Raw genomic sequence first — 21,614 nt, 5'->3', positions numbered from 1 at the left:
TCTTCGGGAGCGCCTCCTCCGGGAAACTTTATTTCCCAGGTTACCCCGGGACCAGTCCGGGGGCGGGGCTCCGGAACGCCTGCGCGTGCGCCTGTGATCCAGGATGGGCTGGCGGCGGGTCCGTCTGCGGGCTAGTGTTGCGGGTGGCGGGTGATGGTTGGTTGGACTGAGCTGGGCCCGGCCGGGTTGCGGAGCTGGAGGGGGTGGCAGTGAGCGGCGGAGGAGGCTGCGGGGCTCCATTTGGCTGACTGGGGAGTCGGCAGGCGGCAGGTAAGAGCGGTGCCGCGGCCTTTGCTCCCCAGTACTGCCCTTTTTTCTAGGGTCGGGCCCTGTTTGGGGCCTTTTCGTGAGCTCGGGTTCCTGTTCTCTCCTTGCCCCGCCCTGCACAAGCCTGGCGGAGTGCACCCTTCGGGCGGCTGTAACGCGCGGAGCTGGAAGGAGGTCAGCCACCCCAACTTGCCCATTTTACAGATTTGGAAACTCAGATCCAGAGACAGGATTTGACTTGTCCAGTGGCTCATAGATAGTTCAAGGTAGAGCCCAAACCGGAACCCAAGTTTTTTTTTTTTTACTTCCAGTCCATCGCACTTTGACGACGCCACCTCTTTCAGAAATAAAGCCCTTTTCGGGTTTTTGTGACTGCAGCTTCAGATCTTGCAGTCTTATCCTCTCAAGCGGATCCCAGGTCGTGTGGGCCCATACTTAACTTTTCCTCTTTGAAGCGTGTTAGTCCGGAAGGGAAGTCTGCACATGAGTAGAATGCTGCTCTTACTGATGACTGACAACTACTGCTTAACACAGCAAACGTCCTGAGAGCAGCATCTTTGTCCATTTGAGATTTGCTACGACCTTCATCACAGTTTCCCTTGCCTTCTGGTGGCTTTGGAATATGTGCCTCCCAGTGTAAACCCTCCAGCCTCCTCCAATCCAGTTTCCCCTTGGAAAACAGATGGTGACTTAGAGCCTTGGAAAGAGGGGAGTGCTGTGGCCTTCAGGCCCCTCTGATCTGGTGGCAGATGTCACTATGACCTGTGGTTGCTCCTGAGGGATCAGAGTGCTAAAGGCTCTTGCTTGGGGTGATAGTGAAGCTCTGCTTTGCAGAGCTAATTCTAATTCTCCACCCCCAACCACAACACACACACACACACACACACACACACACACACACACACACACTTTTTTTTCAATTCTGCTTTAGCTCAATTTCCTGAGAAATGAGAGCTCCGTATGTTCAAGTGTGGTCCCATGGACCACAGTATCTCTTCCCTGGCATCCCCATACCCCCTAAGCCCCACTAGCTAAAATGAGTTGCGAGGGAGTTGGCTTCAGACTCTTCACTCAAGTCTAGTCTGTAGCTCTGATTCTACAAGCTTTCAGTTTACATGTTTGGGTTGATTTCTGGTTGGACATGTTTTCTAAAATCCTTTCTAGCTCTTAAGTGCTATGATTCTAACAGTGGTTTCTATTTCTCTTTACTGACTGTGAAGAATGATAGCATCAGATACTTTCTTAGTGTTATCACGTTGGCAGGAGTGCACTCGCTATTATTTGTAGCACAGATAGATGTCTGACCAGCCTCACCGCTTCTGCATCCTCCATTCTTTCAACAAGCATTTATTGAGCCCTTCTATGAGCCAGGTATCGTGCTAAGCATTTTGTGAACATTTCATTTATACCCTAACCAAGTGTATATATAGAACGATAAAGGGTCAGAGCTGGAAGGGACCTTAGCATTTAACCCTACCCTGTCACTGAATGAGAACACAAGAAGATTGAGTTCCAGCAGGGTTTGGTGATTTGTCCAAGGTCACAGAACTACTTAGGGGCAGAATGGAACCCTAAGTAATCAAGTTATGGGGTAGATGAGAGCAAGTCTAGTCCTTGAGGCAGGCATTTCCTATAGAGCTCAGGAATACCAGAGGTGGTTGAGGACAATCTGAAAGGTGGAGAATCTGAAAAGGAATGTTTCTGGGTTTTTTGTAGACAGGAGAGATAGCATATAATTCGTGTTTATTAACAGCTGAGGAATGCATCTTACTTGCAAGCTGTTGCTATAAAGAGTATTTTAGCAGATAGGAAACTGTCCATTAGCCACAGTAAGGGAATGAACAGTGATGTGGACAATCTGAGTCACTTGGATTTGTTGTGGGGTAGAATATTCGTTCATCTCTTACATTTGACTATGGCCATTTACTATTTTGAAAATTCATGCTTCAAGCCAAAACATGGTTCCAAGCAACAGGACTCCAAGTCAAGAGGAAGTAGGAAGGCTGACTTTTTCCTTTCTCTCATTTCTACACTGCTGCTTAAGTCTCTTGGCTTCTAGGAGTGATGGGAACGGCCAGTTTCTTTATCCTGATGCAGAGTAGGTCCTTACCGAATTGTCTTTCTTCTCTTTGCTGGCCTTGTCTGCTGGATTCCTTTTTGCCTTAGGTCATTACTAAAGCTTGTGGAAGGAGGTATTGAAGTGGTTTTTTTTTTTTTTTTTTGAAAGGCCTCTAGTGATAAGCCCATGTGCAAGGAGAGTACCTTGCTCCAGTTACTGAACTGAAACCATCACTACAGTGGACCAGCCTCCTCCAGTTTCTCTTGGGTTTTGAACTGCCTGTTAAATAAGTCAGTGGAGTTGCTGAGGACATAGTAGCCCTAGGGGAAAACCAGATAATTTTTTTTCTGGTAAGGGCTTTAATCTGCAGAATTGATGAGACTAACATTGAAGGAGTCCATGACTTCTGTTCTGGACGTTGCCAGGGCTGCTGACCTCCCATAGCTATTGAGTGGGGGAAGGCTGGTTGGGAGGCTTGGGGCCAAGGGCAGCAGCTGCAGAGAAGACTCATGAGTGTCCAGCTAGAGCTGGGCAGGGGAGACTCATCACAGAGGCTAGGCTCTGTGGTCTTCATGGGCCACAGCATGGAGGCCCCCCTCCCACTGCCAGGGTCTCCTGCCTGTGGTATTCTGCTGTGAATTCTTGAAGTTGTCTTGGCTTTTGCTTCCTTGGGGGTGGGGCTGGGCCTGGAATTGGAGACAAAGCATCTTATGTCACACAGGGTAGCTGAGGTGTCCTGACAGGAGATTGGGACTCTCGTGCTACCAGGTTGGGTCTGGTGGCCTGTAACATCAGCCCAGAGGAAGTAGGAAAGATGACTATCTTTTGCAGAGATTCGGCACCAGGGCAGGTCTAGATGTAGGATCCACATGCTATCGCTTACTCCCCCACTCACCAGTCCTTGGTGAAGAACAATTGTTAGGAGGTAGGTCGATGGGCTACAGCAGGCAGGATACCCCCCTGGAATCCTCTGCTAGGATGGCCATGCCCACAGAGGCATGGTGGCAGCTTTGTGCATGTCGGCTGTGCTCCACCCAGCGGTCTGCCTACACAGACAACCCCAAAGACCCTGCCTTGGCTTGGAGCTGCCTGCCTCTCCTTGGCCCTTTACTCTAGGTGTGCATCACCTTGGACTTGCTGTGCACCCGAGTGGTATAATGTAAGTAGGATTTCTGCAGGCTCAACCTCCAGACCCTACCCCATGTAATCTGGTTGGGACACTGGCCCCACCCATTCCGCAGAGAAGCGAAGTGACCTTCCTACCTCCCACAGCTGGTGACTGGCCCAGGTGGGCCTCATTCTAGGTCTTTGCCTCCTTCTCCCTGGTGGGATAGGGAGGGACAGGACCCGGCTGGCTCCTCACAATGGTGTGCTCTCCTAGGAGCCATGCGGGGCCAGCGGAGCCTGCTGCTGGGTCCCGCCCGCCTCTGCCTGCGCCTGCTTCTGCTCCTGGGCTACAGGCGCCGCTGCCCACCTCTGCTCCGGGGCCTGGTACAGCGCTGGCGCTATGGCAAGGTCTGCCTGCGCTCCCTGCTCTACAACTCCTTTGGGGGCAGTGACACCGCTGTCGATGCTGCCTTTGAGCCTATCTACTGGCTGGTGGACAACGTGATCCGCTGGTGTGGGGTGGTGAGTGATGCCCAGGGAGCAGGAAAAGGGATGTTTTGGGGTAGCAGAAGGACATGTGTCTAGTGGACCCACATTGGGTTTGGGACCCACAGCAGCCCCCTACCCCAGGGAAATTCCTGAGTCGTCTCTTGGTGTTGGCAAACTCTCACTGTGTCTCCCTGACCTCACTGGTGTTGGCAGGTGTTCGTGGTGTTGGTGATTGTGCTGACCAGCTCCATCGTGGCCATCGCCTACCTGTGTGTCCTGCCCCTCATCCTCCGAACATACTCAGTGCCACGGCTCTGCTGGCACTTCTTCTACAGCCACTGGAATCTGATCCTTATCGTCTTCCATTACTACCAGGCCATCACCACTCCACCTGGATATCCACCCCAGGTGGGTCCCCACGGGCATGTGGGAGGGATAGAGCTGCAGGCTGTGGGAGCCGGCCCCAGGAATGGGGAGGGGGTGCGCCTTGGTATCTTTTGAGGTACAAAACTGTGCTGCCACCGTTGTCGTGATGCTTTTCTCCCTTTGCACAGGGCAGGAATGATATCGCAACAGTCTCCATCTGTAAGAAGTGCATTTACCCCAAGCCAGCCCGAACACACCACTGCAGCATCTGCAATAGGTGGGTCTTGGCTTTGCTCGCTGTGAACCCCAGCTGTGGCCCTTTTTGCTGAAACCGTAGGGCAAAATTTAGACCTAAAGTTTCAGAAGACGTTTGTGAAATGCCTGTCATATACCAGGCAGTGTGCCCTCGCATCGTGACACCTGGTCCTCAGGATGGTCCCGGGTTAGGCATTGTCACTTGTGGACACTGAGCTTCAGAGATGAGTTCACCTCATCCAAGGTCATGTAGCCAGTGCAGCAGGGTTTGAAGCAAGGCCTGGCTATCTTCAAAGTCTGTGCCCTTTCCACCTCAGCAGGATGCTGGGCCTTGTAGGAAAGGATTGACACTGACCTCTCAAGAACCTTGGCCACCGTAACAGAGCCTGTGTCCCTCCCTCACAGGTGTGTGCTGAAGATGGATCACCACTGTCGTATCCTTTTATGATCTCTTCCGCCTGAGGCCTCTTTCTGTAGCTCCAGAGCCATGCACTGGGTTAAGGGCCACAGCCAAGGCATCATCCCTCCAAGAGCACTGGGCTCATGAAAAGTTAGTAGAAGAGGAGTGGTGGGGACTGGCCATCTCCCGGGGGTGGGGAGCCGGGGGGAAGCAGGACGTTTACAAGCTCTATGGGACAGATGATCTTGGAGCAGGGCATCTATTATAACAGTTCTTTTGTAGACTGTCATGCTAACATTTGTGGGATGTTAAGAGATGTTTGGGCTTCATTGTCCACTGGGTGTGCCAGATAGAAGCATTGGTCCCCTTCTGCTGTCCCATACAGGTGGCTGGTTAACCCCAGCTAAGTTGAAGTTGAAGTATTGGCAGATTCATTTTGCTGAAGGATTTCAGTTTTCACAATTTTCCAGTGGGACTAGTGAAGGCTCTGAAAAGCTTTAACCTCTGGAAACAGTCCCATATTTTCCTGCCTTTGGGAAACAGTTCTTGGTGACTGGAAGCCCTGTGCTTGGATGATGCCATCATGAATGGATAAAGCAGGGATGAATCAGAGAGACCAGAAGCTGTGTTTGATCTTGTCCTTAATCCTTCCCCCACCAGCCTGGCTAAACAACTGCGTGGGCCACTATAACCATCGGTACTTCTTCTCTTTCTGCTTTTTCATGACTTTGGGCTGTGTCTACTGCAGCTACGGAAGTTGGGACCTTTTCCGGGAAGCTTATGCTGCCATCGAGGTGAGCCCATAGTTAGGAGCAGGATAGCTCAGTAGAATTTTGGGGCGTGGAATCTGTCCTAAGGAGTGGGGCTGCTAGCACCCCCATCCTAGAGGCCTGAGAGTATAACCGGCACTGTTTTCCATCCCCTTAGAAAATGAAACAGCTCGACAAGAACAAACTACAGGCGGTTGCCAACCAGGTGGGCCGTCCCCACCCCACTGCCTCCTGCTGCTCAGGCCAGGGGGTATAGAGTTGCTGAGGCAGCGGGGGCCCACCTGCTAGTGGAGTTGTAGAGGCTGCCTCTCAAGGCTGGATCGGGGTGTTCTGGGAGGCTATCTGCCATGGGCCGACTAAGTCGCCTGGGGTAAACTGAAGTTCCTGGTTTTTGATAGTTTGGGGCTCTCTATCCCATTATCACCTCCTTTGGGCTGAGCGAGGACTCTGCCTTGGTGATGGCCTGAGCAGCAAGGAGTCTGTGTTAGTCTGTGTAATGGGGTTCCAGGGGACAGAGATCAGACTGGGCCAGTCTGGTCACCCTTTGTTCCTGGTCTTTCTGCATCCGTTGTCAGGATCGTCCCTTCTCCCAGGCCTTTTAGGACCCCTTACTCTGAGAAGTCTTGGGCTCACAACTGTACCATTTACCTCTGCCCTTTGCGGAGCTCAGTTCTCCCTGCTTGTGCTTGTATTCTGGGTGTGGGCCCGGCCTCCTCTCTTGAGGATTGCAGCCACATAGTGAGGGAGTTCTCGCTGGGAAGTGGAGTGGCTTCCCCTGGAGCCCCATTTGTGTTGTCAAATCTGAAGGCCCATGGTCAGCTCCTCCTGTGCTTTGCCATCCTGTCCAGACCCGCTCTGCCCAGTGTGTGTCCACATGATGATGCTGCCGGGCTTGGCCCACCCATCTGGCTGCCACCCTTGACTCCTCTGTGGCTTAATTCCCTACTTTCTCACCCTGGGCTTTGGTCACTTCCCTGCCTGCAGGTGCTGGGGGCTGTGGTGGAGACCAACAGAGCAAATGAACCACCTTGCTGTTCTTTTTCTAGACGTATCATCAGACCCCACCACCCACCTTCTCCTTCAGAGAAAGGGTGACTCACAAGAGTCTTGTCTACCTCTGGTTCCTGTGCAGGTATGGAACGTTCATTTTTGACAGTTTAAGTGGGGGGCAGCTTCAGGAAAACTGTCCCAGTGCCCATGTGTAGACAGGGACCCATCTCTGTCATCTGCCACTGTTCTTAGTGTGACTTAGCTTGGCAAAGAGTCAGTGCTTCATTTTCTTTAGTGTTTTGGGGCAGGGAACACTAAGGATGCTAGGACTGAGTGTGATGTGCCAAGGTAAGCTGAACTCCTACCTCAGGGTAGGGCAGTGCAATTTCCAGATGAGAAGAACTGAAGATGAGAGGGTGAAGTGAGTTGCAGTGTGATCACAGCTGGGAATGGGAGAGCTGCAATCTGAATTGTGTGCTGCCTGTTCTAAAACTGGTGCTTTCACTACCTGCTGCTGTTTCCTAAGCATGGGTATTTTAGGAAATATGGAACATTCTTATTAGCAATGTAGACTTGTTTCCCCACCCTTCTTTCCATGTAATTTATTCTTAGTCCATACTGATACTTCTGCATTGATGTTTTTTATAGACATAGTGAAGCAACAACTCACCTAGGACGTAGGCTGGGAGATAAGACTTAGGCAGAGAGGTCTCCAGTGGATCATTATTGCTCAGCTCAGTTTCAGATTCAGACCTACTTGTAGCCTCCCCCTCCCCTAAGCGCCCCACCAATCTTGGCCCCTCTTTTCTTAGTTCCGTAGCACTTGCCTTGGGTGCCCTAACTGTATGGCATGCTGTTCTCATCAGTCGAGGTGAGACTAGTATCGAAAGGCACATCAACAGGAAGGAGAGACGTCGGCTGCAGACCAAGGGCAGAGTGAGTAGGGCTGAGGGCTTGGGGTGGAGGGTAACTGAACATGCTGTTCTGAAAACAGAAGCCATGGTCAGGGCCAATAAGGTCAGGTGTCATAAAAGGTCAGAACTTGCCTAGCTGGGCCTTAGCTTAGCCAATTTAGGCTCTAAAATTAGGAGGGGATTCAGTAAAAAGGTGTTTGTAGAAATCTGTGTTTTTCTTGGCTCTAGGTTTTTAGGAATCATTACAACTATGGCTGCTTGGACAACTGGAAGGTATTCCTGGGTGTGGACACAGGAAGGTAAAGTAAAACATCTAGACCAGTGCCATCCGATAGAACTCTTTGTGATAAGGTTTTCTGTACCTATGCTGTGTTAAGACATTAGCCACTAGCCACATATGGTTTCTGAACACTTGAAACGTGGCTAATACACCCATAAATTATATTTTTAAATTAATTTTAACTAATTTAAATAGGCACATGCGGCTAGTGGCTACCATACTGGACCACTGCAGATCTAGACTCTGGGAGTAGAGATCACTGTTTATTTGAGCCAAAGGGGCTTAAGGCCAAAACCGGCAGTGTACATGCGTATGAGGCTTACAGATGACCGTAACAGAACCCTGAGAGAGCTGTTGTCAAGAAGGGACCTCTAGGTAGGATATAGTGACCACCAGTCTCCTCCCATTTGTATGGCAGTGCCTGGAGTTCAAGTCAGCAACATGTGGGATTGCAGTAATCTACTTGTAATATAAGTCCTAAGACAAAAAAATGAAGCCTGAGCCCAAGAGACAAGGTTAAACCACTTTTCAAATTGCAACTCCCAAGACAGTAATAACCAGGTGACCAGAAGTACCTGCCCTCTTCCCTTTCCTGTCCTCATTACGTGCTTGCGTCCCTGCTTGTAGTGGCCACTTGGAAGTTTAGCTGGAAACCTCTAAAGGCCCTCAAGGCACTGGAGGGCACATTGGACAAATCAGAACTTTTGTTACCTTTGGGATTAATGCTAAGGTAGCTTCAGGATACCTTTAATCCTTGCTGAGGACTGAGGATCAGGAAAGAAGACCAGGAACTCTTGGAACTCAAGATATTCATTCTATCTTCTCTTGTAGGCACTGGCTTACTCGAGTGCTGTTACCTTCCAGTCATCTGCCCCATGGGAATGGAATGAGCTGGGACCCCCCTCCCTGGGTGACTGCTCACTCAGCCTCTGTGATGGCAGTGTGAGCTGGATTGTGTCAGCCACAGTTTGAGCACCACTCTGCTTCCCGCATTGTCTCAAAGGCCTCCAAGGATAGCTTCTTGGAATCCTTGGGCAAAAAGAGTCAGTGGGCCTGCCTTAGAGTACCATACAGGGAAAACTCAAGGACCAATCTCCTGGCTACCGCAGAAATAAGGCACGATGTGGAAAAATTCTAGGACTTACGTCCCTTTACTCAGCTCAGGCAAACTGAAGTTCCAGCCCCAGACTGGAGATTAGGCAGCTAGCAACCCTGCCAGGTGCTGACCCCAACCTCCTCCAGGTTCCAGCACTGGGGTTGGCCACCACCTCTTCCACTTGCTGTCTGAGAAAACACCTGAACAGTAGAGCAGAGATTCTGGCTTCTCAACAGGGCAAGACACCAGGCCTACTGCTGAGGTCACTGCCACTTCTCACATGCTGCTGAAGGTGAAAAATAAAGGTATTTGATTTTTAAAGATACGTAGCTTCTGTTTGCTTTTACTAGAGGGTGAGGAAGGGAGAAGTCAGGGTCAAGGCCTATTGAGTATGTGTTCTGGTCATGCTTCCTGTGCTCTACTTGGAGGGGTGGATGCCCCAAAGAATTCTTGTTGAGTCCCTGTTAGTGTTCCTCTAGCTTACGCAGTGTTCTAGTAAGGTGCCACAGAGACATAAGTGGGGAGGGGGAAATATCGGAGAGCCCCATTACCAAAAGAAATCTTTATTCTCCAGTAGATACACACACATCCACCATCCTGGTCCTCAAAGCCACATTCATCTGCATTCACCCCTCAGCAGCATATCTCCCCTTTTCTGACAAATAAATGGAGGAGCCCCAAGACTAAGATCGTTCTTCAAACACAAGTGGTCTCACACTCAGTTACTATACAAAGCCATTAGAAGTCAGGATTCCTATGCTATACAGCCATGCAACAGTGGCCCAGGGAGAGGCAATCAGAGGCCAGTGGTCTCCCTGCCTTGGGCAAGATGGCTTGATAGTTAGTAATTCCAGATTAGATTGTCTGTCAAAACAGCCTAGGCCAGGACTGAGGGCTCAGCTGCCAGGGCTCCCCAGCAGAAACCTGTAGGCAAAAAGAACGTTGGCAGCATCAGTGATGAGGCTCATCTCAATCCCATCTCACCCATGACCTAGAAACTCACCATTCTCCCCTGGCTGATACTGCCTCCTTGCGCACCAGTCTCTTCTTGTCATCCAGAGGCTTGGCTAAAGCTCGGATCACCTGTGGCTTGTACGGCAGCAGCTGTGGAGTTAGAAGAGCCACAGCCTTGCTCAACCAAAGCAACTGAAAGGGCTGCTTCTCTGACTCTATAAGTAATGTTCTTTCTATTCTCCTTTAGTGATTCCAGAGGATGCTCTGTGGCAGGATGGCCATTCTATTCCAGGGTAGTCAGGCAATTTGCCTGTGTATGCCTCACAGTTCGTACCTCAATCACACAGCAGGGTGGCCAGTCCCGCTTGATTAAGGCAAAAAAGTACCTCTCTGGCTCTTCTAAGAAGGGTCCAGGCCAGAGAGGACCATCTCAGGTACTCACCACAGGGGTGGGCAGACGAGTAAGAGCGTGCATACACTGCAGGGCAGCAATCCGGACAGCCTAAAACACAACCATGGGGGTGAGGGGAGACCCATAAAGGAGAGACATAGATGCCAAAGAGTTGTGGGGGCTTAACGCACCATGGAAGGGCTAGAGCTGAGGTTCAGAAACTTGGTGACGAGGGTGTCCACGTGAAGACTCATGACCTGGGGTGCTTCCAACAGAAGAGGCTGAAGGCAGCTGAGGGTGGAGAGCTGTACTACACAGTCAGAGCAGGACAGGGCCTCCAGCAGCAAGGAAAGCAGCTAAGGGGCCACAGAGAAGGCAGACACGATCACTATGTGATGAGCCTGCTTTTCCTCCACCTCACCATGCCCCGGCTGGGGACAGTGGCTTAGTCCCCGTTTGAGGCTCTGCAGGGCTTACCGTGGGCAACTCTGGCAAGAGCACAGGCTTAGGCAGCCTATTGAGTACATGAGACAGGCCCTTCAGGTAATTTGGCTTCACGTCTGTAAATACATGGAAAGGCTTAGGGAGAAACTAGTCTCAGACATAGAGCTTGGGAATTCAACTCCAATCTCTGATGAAGCTGGGACGTCAGCCTAGAAAAAGGTTGGGAAAAAACCCCCCAAACCCTCAAGCTCAGAACAGGCAAGACAGGCTCATCAAAGGAAAAAAGTGGGACAAGAATTTGGAAATTTAGCCTTTCAGGTACAGATGACACTGAAGCTCTAAAGAAGCACTCAGGTCCTAAATTATTTTAGGGAATGTGGCCTGAGCAAAGGAAAGGTCTATATATTTGGGGCCTTTCTTTTAGACCCTTCTCACCTTGGGAAGCAGCATGGAAGCCCTTGACCAAAGCAGGCACATTGTCTGTGAAGAACCGCTGGCGGAACATGATCCGCACCTCGGCATGGCCAGCACGGGTCAGCACGTCCGTGCAGTCAGACATAAGCAGAGAGAAGCCATCAGCTGCCGCTGGGCCTAGCTCTGGATCAGTCAGGAGGCCCATGAGCTGAAGGAAAGAGGTGTACCAGAAGAGAAGAATGAATCTTAAATATGCAAGAGGAGGATGGCAGTTGTTTCTGGGGTGATAAACACGCAAGTTCCTGTTCAGGTCCTCAGCTCTCTTGTCTCCAGAACGGACTTACCCGGTGTGTAAGGCAGGAGCTGAGAGGATGATATCTGAGTACTAGGGCCTTCGTTACCTGTCATCAGAAAGAGAGCAGTCAGGGCATGACGCTCAAACCCCAGAACCCCAGGAAGCATGCTGATGGTTGAAGGTCAAATGGAGAAATTTTATTTCACCAGACATAATTGTCTCTAGCCAGAATCCATTCTGGCTCCTTACCCAGAGAAGCAGTGTGAAGGCCTGACTACGACAGGGCCCAGGGCTCAGGCCAGCCTCTACTTTGTCCACAGCCAGCTGCAGGAATTCATCCAGCTGTTGCCCTGAAAATAAGAAACACTAATGCAGAGCCTACACATTTCTCCTTTAACAACAAAGGATGTAAATCATTTAAATGCAGAGCTCCCTGAGAAGCCTTTGAAAGAGAACAGTATCATTCTGGCTGTGACTGCCCACTCAGCTCTAGGACACTAGCATGAGAGCCTGGTATCTCATAACACAGGGGAACTAGTACTCAGAAAGAGTGGTCTACTTGTAGTAAAAAATGATCTCTAATAGCTCCCTGTGGGGAGTAGGATGACAGACCTAGACGAAGCGCTCTGCTTGAACCCTCTTATCTTCTTATGTCCCGTAATGCTTTGCCCAACTCTGGTCTTGACTCTTGTCCTGAGGGCGGTCCCTCGGGAGTCCCTATTATATTATCAGCAGCTCCTTTTTTAAAGAGCATAGGGCTGAACTTCCAAGATTTCATCAGTAATTGATTTCGGGAGGCTCCCACCCCCCAGCCTCATTTCAGTACCTGCAGGGAGCTTGTTGAGGAGTCCTGCAAAGCACTTGGCGGCAGCGGTGGAGGAGGAGGGGCAGCTGGGGCAGCAGCTCAGCTCCACAAGCTCCCGCATGAGTTGGTTCAGCTGAGGGATTTCCACCTACACAAAACCTGACCATGTGATGCACGAAGAAACATTCGTACTCCAAGAGATACCCAGCAGTAAGTGGCAGCAGGGGCCAGGGTGGATGAGGACTAAATTCTCCAGTGAGGAAAACAGAAGATCAGCTTAGCCTATGAAGTTTCTGCCCAGAAGTCACTCAGGAGCTGCCTCCCCTTATCAGGGTTAAACTAGGGTACTCCCCAAATGTACTCACATTTCGAGGTAAGGAGCAGACAAAGGCCATAAGCAGTGCAACCAGCCGCCTCTGCCCTGAGGAGCCATCCTATAACGGAAGAAGAGCTCTAGCAAGCCTGTCCTGACAGCAATAGGCCTGTCTGCCCCCAAACCCATTCCAGATTAGCCTTAAAAATTTGAAGGAAAGAAGTCCCAGGGTTCCTGAGTGGCTCAGTTGGTTAAATGGCTGCCTTCGGCTCAGGTCATGATCCTAGGGTCCTGGGATTGAGCCCCACATCGGGCTCCCTCCTCAGCAGAGAGTCAGCTTCTCCTTTTCCATGGCTTGTGCTCTCTTGCACGCACACACACTCTCTCTCTCTCAAATAAATAAATGAAGTCTTAAAAAAAAAAGTCCCAAGATTCTTTCCCTTCTGATCCACCAGACCCTCACCTGGAATGGCTGGAATCTGCAAGGGAAGCTGTTTTCAGGCAGAAAGGAGATGTCGCCATCCAAGAAAAGAGGCACAATACGGGCAACACTCTGGGCAGCTAAGCTGGGGGTAGAAGACGACGTATTACCGAGGAGCCAGGGTTCTGAAGTACCCTGGGTTCACATTAGAGTCACTGAGTCAATGGGCCAGAACATGATCATTCACACATTCAGCAAGTATTAATTCAGCATATATTATGTGCTAAGAACTGTTCCCATTTTAGGCCCTGGAGATTTAGCAGTGAACCAGATAGATTAAATCCCTGTTCTCCTAGAGCTTACAATCTAGGCAGAGAACTCAACATATATTTCAAAAAAAAAAAAAAAAAGCTCCACAGGTGATTCTTAAGGCACATCTGTAGCTAAGAACCATTAGCCCATGCCTCCCGCACCCTCACAGTCCATGGTGCCAAAAAGCCCCTTCCTTTTACTTTGCCAGCAAAACAACTCCCTCCACATGTGATTCTGGGTGAAAGGACAGCTCAGAAGGCAGATATCTGCTGCTTCTTCCCGAGATTGCTATCCTCCTGCCTAGGATCAAGCCACATCAATGATTATACTCACTCAGGGCTCAAGTGGGTAGTGGCAGTGCCAATGACAGACACCATGGCGGCCAAGACCTCATCCTCCAACAATACTCTTCTCAGAACTGAGTGCTCCTTCTCTGAAAAATCAATACACACAGACACAATCACCAGGCCATGACTATGGTTCAGATGATTAGGTCCTGTCATCATCACGACTCCAGTCCCAGTGGCAGCAGTTCTTAACCCGTCCTCTAGCAGTGCCAGAGCACCTAGAGCCCTGAGCACCAGCACAGTACCAGAAGCAGAAGTGGCTAACGTGGGTCACAAAGAGCTCCCGAGAACTTTGTGCTGTCCTTAGATTGGGCAATGTGGAAAATAAAGCTAGCTATTACGATCTTCTTAACTTCCAGAAATATTTTAGTTTTTTCCAAAACTTAAAGATCACGCAGATGTAGCGTCATGGGTCATTATCATAGCAGCTACACACCTGGAGCCACCACAGGCACATACTAGGTACTATGTTGCAAGGCACCACGCATTCTTGTTTAATCCTTACTAACTACCCTGTGACATAGATATTACTCTTTATCTTCCCCTTGTAAGTGAAGGAACAGAGGTATACATAAAGGTAAATAACTTCACTTAAGTTAACAAGTGGTGGAGGTAAAGATGAAACTCTACCAGGTCAGCTTAACTCCAGAGCCTAATTCTAACTAAACTTATTACATAGCAATTATAGAGAAAAAAGGTGTGCATCCTTCTGAGTGTTGCTAACACCAGTCAGGTTGGCACCCTTTGCTTGAAGTGAAATCTCACTTTGGGGACAAAGGAGTCAAAAGACTCCTCTGCTGGTTCAACATGTAATACCACAGATGGCCTCAGGGTGGCAGCGCTGTTCAACATTAGTGGAGGGCTCAGGTCCAGAGGAGGCAGAGCTAGACAAGTGTGGGGTGCAGAAAGTCACCTGGCATGGAAGCCTGCACAGCCAAGGCAAGCAGGCAAGGTATAGCTGTCTGATGGAAATACCAGCAGCTCTCGGGGTCCCGCTGGCATTTTTCTGCCACCTGCTGGAGGCTCTGACAGATGGCAATAACTTCACTGGTTCCTGCAATCATACTCCCTGTGTGGTGAGAAAATATTCTCTGTAAAGTTTTCTTAAAAGCACTTCCAGGTCTTTCAGATACAGAATATGCGAAGAATAATCAAAGAGGAGTGACAAAAGAGTCAAAGAGTCTCTTATAAAGAGCCAAGTAATTTTCTTCTCTTGGCTGTTCTTTTTCACCTATTCAGATTTTGGAGCAGAACTGGCTCTGTGCCAGCTCTGCAATAGAAGCACTTATACATTTTCCCCTTTAGTTTTCCCAACCACCCGACAAGTAGCATTTCCCCCATTTCAATGAGGAGGATGCGGAGGCTAAATGAAACTACCAGTGGTTTTCCAGGGTCACAGTAAGTGCAAAGTTAGGAGTCAAACCCCGGCCATACTCCGAGTCTGGTATTCTTTCCATTATGTAATGGCTGCTGGAACACCCACTGGATCTGCCACACAGGGCTGGGCAGTGCAAAGACGGGAGCTTAGGAAATTAGTGAGGGCCCACGGTGAGCTTGCACAGGTTCACAGTAGCAACCGCTGCTGTCACTTGTGCCTTGGAGCAGTGGTGCGTATGAGTGAGCTGGAGATCCTGCTCAAATTCTGATCAGTAGGGCCTGAGACTCTGCATTTCTAACAAGCTCCCAGACAGTGCCCATGCTGCTGGTTGATGGAACACATTTTGAGTTTAGCCCTAGAGTGGTGCTTTTCAATCCTGACTTCACACTGAAATCACCCAGACACTCAACAATTCCTGTTGTTCAAGCTCCATCCCTCCTCAGAGACCGACTCAGTTGAACTGAGGCCCAGGCATTGACATTTTCTTAAAGGTTCCCATATGACTCTTACATATACCAACGGAACCACTGCCTTAGAGACATCAACTCCAAACCTGCCTATAGTTCCCCATTCAACCCAGCTCCTTGATGATTATTCTTGGTCATTACCTTTGTTCATCTGGAAGAGATGCTGTAGCAGCAGAGGCAGGGTCTCCCTGACAATACTGGGATGTGTTGATACGGCTGACAAGGCTTGCAAACAGCGAAGATGCCGGGAGCATTTGGTGGGCTCATCCCCTTTAGCCAAATCTAACTCCCCTGAAAGCAACCCGGGCGACATGATTTCACTGTCTGATGGCACGCATGAAGGCCCCAAACATCCCTGGGAAGGGGTGAGCCACAGAGGATCAGAGACACACACCTCTGCACAGTTCCTCAGCAAGCTTGGGCACTAGGTGGCTGCTGAAGGCTACGGGGTAGAGAGCGGCCAGGGCTCCTGACGCTTCCAGTGCTGCCACCCTGCTGGGGCACAGGGCAGATGAGCAACAGCTGAGCCTTGGCCCACAGTTCTCTTGCTTAGGCCTCCCATTAGGCAGATTCAGGGGTGTGGGCTCTCAACCTTGCCTTGCTAAGGAGCAGGACTGAAGTACCTACACCACCAAGTTGGACAGGGCTTCTTAATGCCCTCAAAAGAGACGAGTCTGACAGCTCCAATCAGTTGGTAGCCAGAGTCAAGCAGAGGGCCCACCTCCCCTAGGGATAGTCAAGGGTCAGAAGCACAGAGCCCTGGAACAGCTTGTCTATCTCGCTGCTTTTGATTCTCACCAACTCTGGGAGTCCTCCTCCAGGAAGCTCAGTCTGTACAGGTGACCCACTGCCAGCTCCAAGTCCCCAGAAGACAGGAGATCTGTGTTAGAAAGAAACACAAACCTCACCTCTCTTCCTCTGTAGCCACCACAACCCTTCCCAAAGTCCTATTAGAAATCCCAAACGGTGGGGCGCCTGAGTGGCGCAGTCAGTTAAGCTGCTGATTTGGTTCAGGTCATCATCTCAGGGTCCTGGGATCGAGCCCTGCGTTGTCCAGCTCGCCACTTAGCAGGATGTCTGCTTGTCTCTCTGCCCTCCCCCCGCTTATGCACGCTCTCTCTTTCAAATAAAATCTTAAGAAAAAAAAAAAGAAATCCTAAATCACCCAGAGTTGCAGTGAGAACCAGGGAATTAACGCTGCTCTTTTTTGAAGACAGAAAATCACAAGGAAGGACCAATACCCTTTCTTTTCTCTTTCTCGTAAGTGTACCTGGCTGGGCACCCAAGACTGCGAGTGTACGGATGCCAACAAGCTGAAGCTGTGTGTTGGGGTCTGTCAGAGCCATGAACACCAGTGAGCACAGCTGGTCCTTGAAGCCATTCAGCGGCCTTTCATCTAGGGACAGACAGAGTCCAGGTTAGAGGGAAACCCTGACTCAGCAGTGATGTAAAGACAACTTGGGGCAAGATTCAAAGAACTTAATCCATTGGGTGTCCAGGAGGTACACTGGAAAAAAATAAACAGGCCTCATCTGATAACTGTTCTCTTGTGCTACAACCTCAGAACAACAGGACCACTGTTGTTCTAGAGTGCTTCTCTGTAGCCTTCTTTGCCTGCCATCCTTTATAGGAATACAGTGCTCGGCAGCCCCCAGGACACCACACCTGCAAGGTGATCTCACCCTTGTCTTCATAGCTCCATTTCTGGTGCAGCTTCAAGAAACCCAGGATCATTTCAAGGATTGTCCGTCGCTGGTTGCTCTGTAATGTTTTAAGGTATATGGGGGTCAAAGAATATTTTAAAGGATTTCATTCCTGCTCCTCTTGAAGCAGGGAGAATTATCCTTTTACATAAGAGCGTCAGGAAAAGAATGAACAAGGGAACCAGTAGCAACTGATGAGAGCAAAACCCAAGATCTACTATCTGGGACAAGCTCAACACTTAGCTCTCTCTCTGTGAAAGGGATCCTAGCAAGAGGACCCATCCTTTTTTCAAAAGATTCCGTTTCCTTACCTGACTGTGCTTGCGGAACTGTTCCAGCAGTAGAGGCAACACGTTGCTGGTGATGTGGTCACAGGCCCGAGCAGATGCACCTGCCGCTGCCTGCAACAGTTTGGCACTAGGCCACACGAGTTTCATGTCTGGTTCACACAGATGGTGCCTGCAGTCTAGAGAGGCAGCACATCACAGATCTGGGGAGCAGGGTGAACGTTGCCTGATTCCCCTGCAGTCCACAGAAGTTGGAGACTGAGACCTGGGACAGTTTGCTAGCAGTTACCACTCAAAGTGTTTCCAATTCCAAGTAGGGCTCCAGCACCCAAATTACTGAAAATGGAGGGCTACTCATAAAAGGTCACTGGCCTTAAGGAACTTTTTTCTGTTGTGCTCAACCCCCCTTATGGCTGCCATGGCCCCATTACCCTGTAGAATGTTGCTAAGGAAGGAGTCAAGGAGGTCTTCAGCATCAGCTCTCAGCACAGAGCGAGACAAGCACGCAGTCAGAGAGTGGAGGGCCGCTAGGCCATCGGCCTCCACCCGCTCACTTGCCGTCTGGAACACCTGTCAGGGAGGGATCCCATGGCTACTGAGGTGAGCCTGCACCAGGCGAGAGCCCACCCATCCACTGCCTATTTCCTTTGGGAGGCAGGCTTTGAGAACTTTTAGGGCAGAGCAATGGAAATTAACCCTTCAAGTGAGTTTCTTTTCAACGGGTGTATTCTCACCAAGTCTTTGTCTCACTAGAATTGATATACGTACTTTTTGAGAAACAGGATACCAACTTGGAGCAATGGCTGTTGGGATCCCCTTTCCTAAGTCTCTTCCTCTCCCCTCCTCCACCCCCTTATTAAGTATGATGCCAGAGGCACCATGACCTATGCTTCTTACCATGGAAGGACAGGAAGTGGGCACTACGCAAAAGTGACTGTGTGCCATCACCAAGCAGCTGACCCTATGTAGGGACTTTCTCCCGTCATTCAACTAGAAATATGTCCCCTTACTGGCTTGTAACAGGGAAAAGGACAGGGTGTGTTGTTTCCCCTCATGCCTGACAAGTGGGAGTTAACAGTAGTGAGTTTATCTAATTAATACTCACCTCTCTGCGGATAGAAGCCCAAAGGCTGGGGAGGAAGTCCTTTAGTTCCTTTTGTCCGTACACAGCACAACAAGCGTTCTGCCAAGGAAAGTGCAGGTATCAGTTATCTACACAATCAGACTTCCTCAGCATAATGGCACCTGAAGGAGCCTGGCTCTCAGCAGAAGAACCAGCAGGATTTCACAAGAATCCTATCAGGTCACAGAAAAATGGGAGCTCATCCTGACTGATGGAAAACAAGCATAAAGAAGGAGCCCTGGGGCACCTGGGTGGCTCAGATGGTTAAGCATCTGCCTTCAGCTCGGGTCATGATCTCAGGGTCCTGGGGTTGAGCCCCACGTCAGGCTCCTGGCTCAGTGGGGAGTCTGCTTCTCCCTCTCCCTCTGCCTCTCTCCTCCACTTATTCTCTCTCTCTCTCTCAAATGAATAACTAAAATCTTAAAAAAAAAATAAAAAATAAAAAATAAAAGGGAGCCCTGGTCAGTCTTTCCTCAGCTGCCACTCAGTTACTATGGACCAGACAATATGTAGCTGGGAGGGTTTTGGGTCAACATATAGGCCCAGATTCTGGGTATCCCTCTCATGAGGGCCACTGAACTATTCCCTGACTCTGAGTCCATACTCCTTTAGTATATCTACATCGTCTAAAGGCAGCTGGACCCTCGAAAAAGAGAAATCGCTCACCAGAGTCTGCAGAGAATCCAGCTTGGCACTCAGAATCTCAGAATCCACTTTCTCAATCAGCAGGGGCAGCAGGAACTGTGGGAGAGAAGGAAGAACTGAAGCCTGAGATGGGTAGTGTCATAGCCACACCAAGGCACCAAGGTCAACTACATCCTTATTACCACCAGTCCCCAGCGTAGAAGCTACATTAAAAAGCTACAAAGAGTTGAGTCAGGGGTTGTGACTGTAAACCAACCTTTCTGCCAAGCTGTGGCCAGATTCCCAGTTAACCTGAAAAATGAGTTAGTTGGCAATACTACAGGATTTTAAAAGATAGCACCATACAAGGATTGAATTATTATTTTAAACAAAGAGATGGTAAAGGTTTCTACTTTGAAGATCTGAAGATACTTGCCACATAAGCCTGAAGACACTTGCAGGATGCCATATGCTAAAAATGTATTCTGAAACTTTCTTTTTCCCCACGCTCTTATTGTCCTTTCTTCAGAGCCTTCTTTGGGCAGAGGCTACATACCTAACTTTGGCTAGACTCACCTCGGCAAATCGTGGTGTAGAAGCCAGCACAGCTCGAAGACTCAGGATGAGATCTTCTCTCTGGATGCCATGGGGATCATTAGGTGGCTGGAAAAGGGAGAAGGGCCAAGGGTTTGCACAATTCTTCAGACCACCCTTGGACACAGATTTAACCCAGTAATCCTGCAGAATAGGTTGATATTTACGCCCAACCGGACAGAATAGTGGGACAGGAGGCCCCAGCAGGAAGACATGCTTACACGTCCCTTGGGAATTTCTGTCTGTTGGGCATTTATTTTCTATCCCATCTATCACCTCACCACTTAAGAGAGAAGCACCCTTTCTGGTACATTACTTTCTACTCTCTATATATGCTGTGACTATATGTTACTAGACACTGTTTTCTCTTCAAAATATACATACTTTTAAAACTGTGATTGTTTTGACATATGATTTATGATTTTTTCCCCCACTTAATACATTAGGTCCATTTTTCTGTGGTATTACATTATTCTTTCACAACATTAGGTTTAGTGGCTGATACTATTTCATTGTATAGTTAAGCTACAATTTATTTAAATAATTCCCCTTTGACGGACATTTCTGTTTTTTTACCCTTATAAAAAAGATGTAATTCTGGGAACATAAACAGCATTGATGGTTTCTGTGTCAAAAAGCCATACTGAAAACATGTATCAGATTTTCCTTTTCCTCTTTAGAAGCAACACCAAAAATATAGCAAAGGGATTTTCTTTTAAGACATAAAGCTAAGACACCTGGGTGGCTCAGTCCATAAGCATCTGCCTTCAGCTCAGGTCATGATCCCAGGGTCCTGGGATGGAGTCCCGCATTGAGCTCCCTTGCTCAGCGGGGAGCCTGCTTCTCCCTCTCCCTCTCCCTCTCCCCTCAGCTTGTGCTCTCTCTCATTCAAATAAATAAATAAAATCTAAAACAACACATAAAGTTAGGGGCACTTGTCTGGCTCAGTTGGTAGAGGATGTGACTCCTGATCTTGGGGTTGTGAGTGCAAGCCCCACACTGGATGTAGAGCTTACTTTAAAAAAAAATTAAAAATTAAAAAGAAAAGACGTAATGCTAAAGGTTGAAGAAAATGCCGGCAATAAAATTTTAGAAGCTGAAAAGCAGATGGGTAAGAAAATGATTCAAGAGGGCCAAGACAACAGAACCCTCAGTAGACTTGGGAAAAGCTGAGTAGCTACCCATATACACTGCAGTCCTCAAAAAGCTTTGCAACTGGCAGTAGCAGGTGCCTTTGGAATTGGGAGTGGGGTTAGAGAAGCAATCTGACCACCTAGATTGCTTCCCAGCTCCTGCCTTTCTCCAGCAGAATCTGGAGGTTTAATTCTTTGGAGAAGGTATGACAGATGTCTCTAATCTTAGAGATACAGGTGCAGTAGAGGGCCTGGGGAAATAGGGTCTCTGATCCAAGAGCAAGGATAAAGGAATCCCAAGGATGATGGTGAAGGAAGATTCAGTATCTCCTTTGCATTAGGAGTAGGAAGCAACCAGTTGAGACTGTATGTATGGCCAAGTTAAGCATGTTTTTATATTGTTTTCTTTTAATTCCAGTGTAGTTTACAGTGTTAAATTAGTTTCAGGTGTACAATATAGTGATTCAGTGATTCTATATATTACTCGGTGCTCATCAAGGTAAGTGTACTCTCAGTCCCCTTATTTTTACATTTTTAAATGGGTGGGGGAAAAATCAAAAGAATATCCTTTTTTTAAAAAAGATATTTATTTGAGAGAGAGAGAATGAGTGGGGGG

The 21,614-nt window shown here is 49.0% G+C and overlaps 2 protein-coding genes across 7 annotated transcripts in view; one reads left to right on the top strand and one right to left on the bottom strand.

Annotated features, from left to right (window-relative positions):
- Positions 1-75: 75 nt before the first annotated feature.
- Positions 76-9,314, top strand: ZDHHC16 (zDHHC palmitoyltransferase 16). Of its 3 annotated transcripts, XM_045784962.2 has the most exons (11): positions 78-270; positions 3,708-3,955; positions 4,136-4,330; positions 4,477-4,565; positions 4,949-4,977; positions 5,604-5,737; positions 5,871-5,918; positions 6,760-6,845; positions 7,516-7,639; positions 7,846-7,916; positions 8,729-9,314. In XM_045784962.2, exons 2-11 carry the CDS (start codon positions 3,713-3,715, stop codon positions 8,841-8,843), a joined length of 1,134 nt encoding a protein of 377 aa, XP_045640918.2. In that variant the 5' UTR covers positions 78-270; positions 3,708-3,712; the 3' UTR covers positions 8,844-9,314. The 3 variants fall into 3 exon arrangements, with proteins under 3 accessions (XP_087718967.1, XP_045640920.2, XP_045640918.2); XM_087862841.1 differs by lacking the exon at positions 7,516-7,639 and having other exon boundaries at positions 76-270; XM_045784964.2 differs by lacking the exon at positions 5,871-5,918 and having other exon boundaries at positions 77-270.
- Positions 9,315-9,684: 370 nt separating this feature from the next.
- MMS19 (MMS19 cytosolic iron-sulfur assembly component) overlaps positions 9,685-21,614 on the bottom strand; it is a 32,058-nt gene continuing 20,128 nt past the window's right edge. For 3 of the 4 annotated variants that reach the window (XM_045784957.2, XM_045784960.2, XM_045784959.2), the window contains 23 exons: positions 19,848-19,934; positions 19,314-19,388; positions 18,630-18,707; positions 17,956-18,094; positions 17,549-17,703; positions 17,217-17,295; positions 16,805-16,930; positions 16,333-16,414; positions 15,929-16,029; positions 15,676-15,825; positions 14,603-14,758; positions 13,676-13,775; positions 13,073-13,175; positions 12,662-12,730; positions 12,318-12,444; positions 11,741-11,841; positions 11,541-11,597; positions 11,218-11,404; positions 10,816-10,898; positions 10,530-10,694; positions 10,390-10,449; positions 9,997-10,097; positions 9,685-9,917 (listed from right to left, as the gene is read on the bottom strand). In XM_045784957.2, coding sequence (XP_045640913.2) covers positions 9,890-9,917; positions 9,997-10,097; positions 10,390-10,449; positions 10,530-10,694; positions 10,816-10,898; positions 11,218-11,404; positions 11,541-11,597; positions 11,741-11,841; positions 12,318-12,444; positions 12,662-12,730; positions 13,073-13,175; positions 13,676-13,775; positions 14,603-14,758; positions 15,676-15,825; positions 15,929-16,029; positions 16,333-16,414; positions 16,805-16,930; positions 17,217-17,295; positions 17,549-17,703; positions 17,956-18,094; positions 18,630-18,707; positions 19,314-19,388; positions 19,848-19,934 — 2,409 coding nt within the window. In that variant the 3' untranslated portion in view covers positions 9,685-9,889. The remainder of the gene's footprint in view (positions 9,918-9,996; positions 10,098-10,389; positions 10,450-10,529; positions 10,695-10,815; positions 10,899-11,217; positions 11,405-11,540; positions 11,598-11,740; positions 11,842-12,317; positions 12,445-12,661; positions 12,731-13,072; positions 13,176-13,675; positions 13,776-14,602; positions 14,759-15,675; positions 15,826-15,928; positions 16,030-16,332; positions 16,415-16,804; positions 16,931-17,216; positions 17,296-17,548; positions 17,704-17,955; positions 18,095-18,629; positions 18,708-19,313; positions 19,389-19,847; positions 19,935-21,614) is intronic. The other variant, XM_045784958.2, reaches the window with a different exon arrangement.

Source organism: Ursus americanus, chromosome 6 (assembly GCF_024610735.1).
Source record: "Ursus americanus isolate L20-20 chromosome 6, mUrsAme1.1.p, whole genome shotgun sequence".
Lineage (NCBI taxonomy): Eukaryota > Metazoa > Chordata > Mammalia > Carnivora > Ursidae > Ursus > Ursus americanus.
The sequence above is the reverse complement of the archived record's forward strand: the minus strand, read 5'-3'. Positions and strand labels throughout refer to the sequence as shown.